The following is a 7,500-nucleotide window of genomic DNA, read 5'->3' as shown; positions in this document are numbered from 1 at the left end:
CAATCATTGCATCTGTCGATTCTAATCTCAACCATACGAAAATACAAAAGCTAAATAAGAGCTATACCGATACACAAAACACCCTCGCATTAACTTTAAAAAACCTCAAATAAAATGTTCCTAATTCCCACAGAGTGTAAAACTCCATTACGTGGAGGCAGGTGATTCGGATAATCCGTTGGTGATAATGATTCATGGAGCTCCGGATTTTTGGTTCACTTGGAGGAAGCAAATTCCGAGTCTTGCTAGTAACTATTGGTAAGTAAGTGTTTTGTAAGTATGATGCTGGTAAATGGTAGGAAAATGAGTGATATGCTTGTTATTGATAGTGATAGCAATAGCGGTAGTAATGTTGGTTAATGGCATTTATACTTCCGTCATTAACTAAAGGGATAACTATGCTTATGATATTGAATCTGGGGAATACTGATGAACAGATACTGATAACAGTGATAAGGGTGATTCTGATACCTAATAACGCTAACAAATATTACGATATCTAACAATGATTATGATCGCAGCTGTATCGCCATCATAATCATATTTTTTTCTTAATCTGAAGGTCCGACTCACAGGCAGGTTACGAATGTCGTACAAATTAGCTCATCATTCTGAATATATATATATATATATATATATATATATATATATATATATATATATATATATATATATATATATATATGTATATTATATATATATATATATATATATATATATATATATATATATATATATATATATATATACACACATACATTTTATTTTTATTTATATTTTTTTTTTACTAACTTGATTTATGCTGTAATCATAATTTTATCAAACACAGCAAGGGAGAATTTGAATTATATGCTAGGGAGAGAGAGAGAGAGAGAGAGAGAGAGAGAGAGAGAGAGAGAGAGAGAGAGAGAGAGAGAGAGAGAGAGAGGGAGGGAGAGAGAATTGGTTGTTTTTTTATTCATATTTTATTTATTATTTATTTATTTATTTATTTATTTATTTTACGTTTATTCAGTATGATGTACAAATGTTCAATACAGTACAATACCATATTTATGGAAGTAATTTGCAGAATATAATATTACACATAAAGCATGCATTTCCAGGTGTACGGTGAAATGAAAGAGACCGAGACAAACAATCATGCAGTGAAACAGTCTGTGCGCAAAAAAAAAAAAAAAAAAAAAAAAAAAAAAAAAAAAAAAAAAAAAAAAAAAAAAATATATATATATATATATATATATATATATATATATATATATATTATTATATATATATATATATATATATATATTTAGTAATTTATTTATTTATCTTTAAGTTACCAAGATGTCATCACAATCTACCTCAACAGTGCAAAGAGATTGATAATTGTGCAATTGTTGCAGGGTAGTGGCTGTGGACCTGCGTGGATGCGGTGATTCGGACATTCCCAGAATGAGGACGCAGTATACCGTAGACATCATTGCAGAGGACATAGTTCACCTCATAGGCAGTCTGGGTGCGTATCTTCTTCTTTTAACGGTAGGTTCATGTCTGAGCCGCCGTGGTCACAGGATGATACTTATTTGTAGTTTTCATGTTGTGATGCTCTTGGAGTGAGTACGTGGTAGGGTCCCCAGTTAATTTCCACGGAGGGTGCCGGTGTTACCTTTTTAGGTAATCATTCTCTCTATTTTATCAGGGCTTGGGACCAGCACTGACTTGGGCTGGCTTGGCCACCCAGTGGCTAGGTAGGCAATCGAGGTGCGTATACTGCTATCTTATAACATGCAAGACTGGCAACCCACCCTGCAATATAGTGTTCCGATTCGACTTTTCTCTTTTGTTTGAGAGGGAGAGAGAGGAAAAAAAGATTTTGAGGGTGCAACTCTCAATAAAAATGAAGAAAAAAATACTGTGGTATGTTTTGACATTTCAAATATTCAAATATTAAGTATTATCTCTATTATTACTACTATTATTAATTATTATTAATATTAGATTGAAAAAAGAGGCAGCAAATCGGATTTTTCCAGGGCCGATGTGAGTTGCCATATTAATTATAATTATACGATGGGAATGTGTAGTAGAAACATTATTGTTATAGATTATGGGGAAATGCCCAAAAATCACATTTGCATCGTGGCTTAAAATACCCTAAACAAATTAAGTTTGTTAGAAAATTATCATTGAAGACTGATTAAGAATTTCAGAAGACAACAGTAGTATTAAAATGACTTCATTCTTCTCATATTGCATAACCTTTAGAAAACAATATGCAAAGTGGAGAGTTATTGCAAAATACTTCATTATATTAAACTTAATCATGAACCAACTTGCATTGCGCTCGTAATCTCTCGCGTTCAAATTTGAAATAACCTCCAACCAATCAAAACACAGTTTGAAAAACTGAATAAGTAGATAACAAAAACGAACAATCCTTAAATATGCATTGAAATACACCTAGCATAATCCACCGCCCAAACCTAACTAAAATTAACCTGACCTGACCTAGCCTAGCCTAACCTAACCTAACCTAACTTAACCTAACCTAACCCAACCCAACCCAACCCAACCCAACCCCAACCCAACCCATCATGCATTAATCAGTACCCTCTTCATTCCCAGGTCGAGAGCATGCCCACCTTGTATGCGCAGGTGTAGGTGGGCAGGTGGGTTGGCATTTGGTACAGCGATACCCCGATCTGGTATCGAAGATGGTACTTGTCCACTCTCCCCATCCCTATATCGTTCATCAGCATATCCATTCTCTCTGGAAGAATTATTTGAAATTGTGGTAAGTCGGTTAGTGTTGTTGCTGTTACGGTTGTTATTGTGATTTGTTTGTTACTGTTACTATTGTTACAATGTTTATTGTCATCCTCACCTTTGTTTTTTTTTTTATTCTATGTTGTTATTATCAGCATTCATCATTCATTCATCATCATTGTTGTTGTTATTATTATTATTATTATTATTATTATTATTATTATTATTATTATTATTGTTGTTATTATTATTGTTATTATTATTATTATTATTGTTATTATTATTATTGTATTACGAATATGATTACCATAATTATTATTTGTTGTTGATGGTGGTGGTTTGGTTTCTTTTTTCATTATTATTACTATTAGTATCATTATCATTATTATTTACAAGACCAGGAAATAATTCATGAGGACTTGCTTGAATTGTGGATAGAAAAAAAAAATCTAGCGCAAGACCATATTGCTTGGAAAAGAGCCATTGTTTTGTTGTTGTTTTTATTATTATTATCATCATTATTATTGTTGTTTTGTTATTATTATTATTATTATTATTATTATTATCATTATTTAGATTACAATCATACATAACATTATTATCATTAGATACTCATTCCGTATTTTTAATCACCCTCTCATGAATTATTGAATATTGTGAATCTATATAAAATAACTTAATTGTTATGTATGTAATTCTTAATTGATTATTAGATTATATTCAACTGAATCATTAATTACCTGCCTCGATTATGGTATACGATTAGATTATCATGAACTTAATTATTAATCAGTCTAATAATCATGATTTGGTTGTTATAATCATAGTTTAATCAGTTTAATCATATTCTTCCAGGTATTTGTTCTTCTTACAACTTCCGTTGCTGCCAGAGTACGCGGCGCTGCTTAACGACAGTGACGTCATTGACAGAATATTGAAGCCGCTGATCCGGACGAAGGCGGTGTCCGAACAGGAGATCGAGGCTTATAAATTCACTTTTTCGAGAAGAGGTGAGGGGTAGGGTACGGTTTTGAGTAGGTTGTGGGGGAGGAGGGAAGGGTGTTAATGTCGTTGTTGTGTTGTATAAAAAAGAAAAGGGTTCTGGGAGAATGTGGATGTATTTTTAGAGGAATGAAGCCGTTGATCCGAACGAAGGCGGTGTCCGAACAGGAGATCGAGGCCTATAAATTCACTTATTCCAGAAGAACTCGGGCTGAGTAGGAGGTGTGTTAAGTAAATTCCGAGAGCTGAGGTTAATGTTAATGCCGTTAATGGTAGTGTTAATGTTAATGTCGTTATGTTGTAATATAAGAAGGGAAGAGGTTCCGGGAGTGTGTGGATATTATAGAAAGACAATTGAAGCCGTTGATCCGAACAAAGGCAGCGTCCGAACAGGATTTCGAGATTTATAAATTCACTTTTTCAATAAGAGGTAAAGGTGGTTAGGATGGAGGGAGTGAGTTAACGGTATTGAGTTGTAACAAAATATTTTTGATGATAATGATAGTAATGACATTAATAATAATAATAATATAATAATAATAATAATAATAATAATAATAATAATAATAATAATAATAATAATAATAATAATAATAATAATAATAATAATAAATGATAATGATAATAGCAACAATAGCAATGATGAAAATTATAATGATGGGACAATAATGATGACTATGACCGCAGTAATAATATCAACAACAATAAAACAAATAGGCGAAAAAAAAACGAAAATCCCCATCTCACCAAAAAAAAAAAAAAAAAAAAAAAGTTAACGGTACTGAGTTGTAACAAAATATTTTTGATGATAATGATAGTAATGACATTAATAATAATAATAATAATAATAATAATAATAATAATAATAGTAAAAAAAATAAAATAATAATGATAATAATAATAATGATAATAATAATAATAATAATAATAATAATAATAATAATGATAATAAATGATAATGATAATAGCAACAATAACAATGATGAAAATTATAATGATGACTATGACCGCAGTAATAATATCAACAACAATAACAACAAATAGGCGGAAAAAAAAAAACGAAAATCCCCATCTCACCAAATAAAAAAAAAAAAAAAATAAAAATCATCACCATATTTTTCCTCCTCTCACGCCTCCCATCGCAGAGGACTGGACGGGCGCCCTCCACCACCTTCGTCAGATCAGGGTGTCTGCCGGCGGCGCTGACGAGGGGACGCCGGAGGTCGTTACTGTCCCCATTCTACTGATAATGGGGGACGCCGACCCCATCCTCCCCCTCGATACGGCGTATAGATCGGCCGGTGAGTGAATATTGATGATTGATGATTAAATTGTTATCAGTATTTTTGTTGTTGGTATTATTATTATAATATTAGCGTTAATGATAATATGGTAATAGCGATGATGATGATAATAATAATGATAATAATAATAACAAAAACAACAGATCAACAAACCAACAACAATAATAATGATAAAAATAATAACAACAACAATAACAACAACAAGAACAAAGGCAAACGCAGCCAATCGCACCAGACAATCACTTTACGAGTTCAAGCACCGCCTTCCTGCCTCATTCCCTCATGAAAAAGTCATGAGGCGAAGTCTTTCAACTTCGTCGCGACCCGCCAACATGACCGGGAGTTCTATGTTGGGGGGGGGGGAAGGTGGGGGAGGGGAGGGGGGTGCACAACATGGAGAGGAGTGATAGTGATAATGGAAATGATAGTGATTGTGGTAATGATAGTGCTGATAATCGTATTTGTGGTGATGGTAATGGGAATGTTAATGGTGATTTTGATATTAAGATAAAGCATGATTTAAATATGAATGAGGGTGATAATAATGATAAGAATAATAATGGAAATTATAATAATAGTAATGATAAGAATAATAAAAATAATGGTTAGAATAATGATAACAATGGTGATAATCATAATAGCAACTATAATAATGATAACAATAATTGTCACAATGATAAAAATAACAATAATAATGATAGTAATGATAATAGTAATAATGATAATAATGATAACAAAACAATAATAATAATAATAACATCAATGATAACAATAACAGTAACCAATAACAACAACAACAAGAATAATCCCGTCTTACACCATACATCCTACGTCATGGCCATCTGTAACCGGATGCCCTTCCTAAAATTCCAGCGCTTTCAGCTTCCTCCTACGTTCGCGTTAATCTGTCAGTTCAGGAAAGAATTATCGAGAGTAGTGTAGTATTTGGTAATGAAGTCCATTTCCTGTTTGTTCAAATGATCTGTCGTTAGGAGTGTGTGATGTATTTGTGAATTTTTATAATACGTTATGCAGGTTTGTGTAGGGATGTTATTGTTGTTATTGTTGTTGTTGTTGATGTTACTGTCTTGGTCCTGTCAATGGCATTGTTTTATTTTGTATATTTTAAGAATTATTTGTATCATCGTTTTGTATTATTTTTGTTATTGTTATTATTGTTGTTTTATTATTATCATTATTATTATTAATGTTATTATTATTATTAATGTTGTTATTATTATTATTATTATTATTATTATTATTATTGTTATTATGTTGATATTATTATTATTTTGTTGTTGTTGTTGTTTTATTTTAAATTATTGTTATCATCATCATCATTATCATCATCATCATCATCATCATCATCATCATCATCATCATCATTCTTTATTATCACTGTCATCCTCATCATCATTTGTAGTATTAGTATTAGATAGATGTCTGCACATATAGCGTCCTTCTCATAACAGGCAAACCAAATAATCATAGAACTAACCCCCCCCCCTTTTCCCTTACCCCCACTCCACCCTCCATCTTCGCCCATCCCCTATTTTTGCCTCCTAACCCCCCCCCCTCCCCCTCCCGCTGCTTTATCTTCACCCACCCTCCTTCTCCTCCCCTACCTATCCTCTCCTTACCCCTCTATCTTCGCCCCGGGCGTGTGTTTTCTTCCTCTCTATCGTCTCTTCCCTTATTATCTCTATCGCTTTCCTCCCCTTCGTACCTTCACTTCCTCCTTTTTTTTCTTTTCTTCCACTATTCTTCATCCCTCTTATCTTCTTCCCCAATTTTCGCCTCATTCTCTTTCTGTCTTGCCTCTCCCTATCTTCCTTTACCCACCCCTTTATCTGGTACCCTCCTACCTTCGCCCTTCTATCATCCCCCACCACTTAATTTCGCCCCCACCTCCTTGCTATCTTAACCCCCTACCCCCTCCCCCCGCCATATCTTCACCCTTCCTCCATTTCTTTGCCTTTATCCTTATATCTTCATCTATCCTCTCCCCTTGTTCCCACTCCTCATTTTCTTCTCCTCGCCCTATCTTCACCCTCCCTCATCTCCTATCTTCACCCTCCCTCATCTCCTATCTTCACCCCCACACCTTCCCCTCCCTCCCTTCCCTCCCTCCCCTCCCCTCCCTCCTCCTCCCTCCCTTCCCTCCCCTTCCCTCCCTACCCTCCTACTCTCCCCTCCTCCCCTCCCACCCCTCCCTCCCTCCCCCACAGAATACGTCGAGCGCATCCGCATCAAGCCGGTGGGCGGTCCGGGTTACCACGCCCACGTCAGCCACGCCGAACAACTCAACCGGGACATCGACGACTTCCTGACGGTCCGGCGTCGTCAGGAGGTCGCCGCCTCGTCCTCGTCGTCCTCGTCCTCACACGACGGCTCGGAATCCCCGTCGTCGTCCTCCTTCTCCCGGAGTGTGTTGGGCGCCGGC

General features: G+C 34.9%; 1 protein-coding gene across 2 annotated transcripts in view; it reads left to right on the top strand.

Annotated features, from left to right (window-relative positions):
* Positions 1 to 7,500, top strand: part of LOC119595008 (epoxide hydrolase 4-like) — a 38,029-nt gene that overhangs the window by 29,401 nt on the left and 1,128 nt on the right. For both annotated transcript variants that reach the window (XM_037944140.1, XM_037944139.1), the window contains exons 3-8: positions 134 to 258; positions 1,389 to 1,501; positions 2,611 to 2,779; positions 3,607 to 3,761; positions 4,899 to 5,054; positions 7,286 to 7,500. The exon at positions 7,286 to 7,500 is cut by the window's right edge and continues 29 nt beyond it. In XM_037944140.1, the coding sequence (XP_037800068.1) occupies positions 134 to 258; positions 1,389 to 1,501; positions 2,611 to 2,779; positions 3,607 to 3,761; positions 4,899 to 5,054; positions 7,286 to 7,500 (933 nt within the window). The remainder of the gene's footprint in view (positions 1 to 133; positions 259 to 1,388; positions 1,502 to 2,610; positions 2,780 to 3,606; positions 3,762 to 4,898; positions 5,055 to 7,285) is intronic.

This window comes from Penaeus monodon, chromosome 35 (genome assembly GCF_015228065.2).
Source record: "Penaeus monodon isolate SGIC_2016 chromosome 35, NSTDA_Pmon_1, whole genome shotgun sequence".
In the NCBI taxonomy this organism is placed as follows: Eukaryota; Metazoa; Arthropoda; class Malacostraca; order Decapoda; family Penaeidae; genus Penaeus; species Penaeus monodon.
This window is presented reverse-complemented; position numbering and strand designations above follow the sequence as displayed.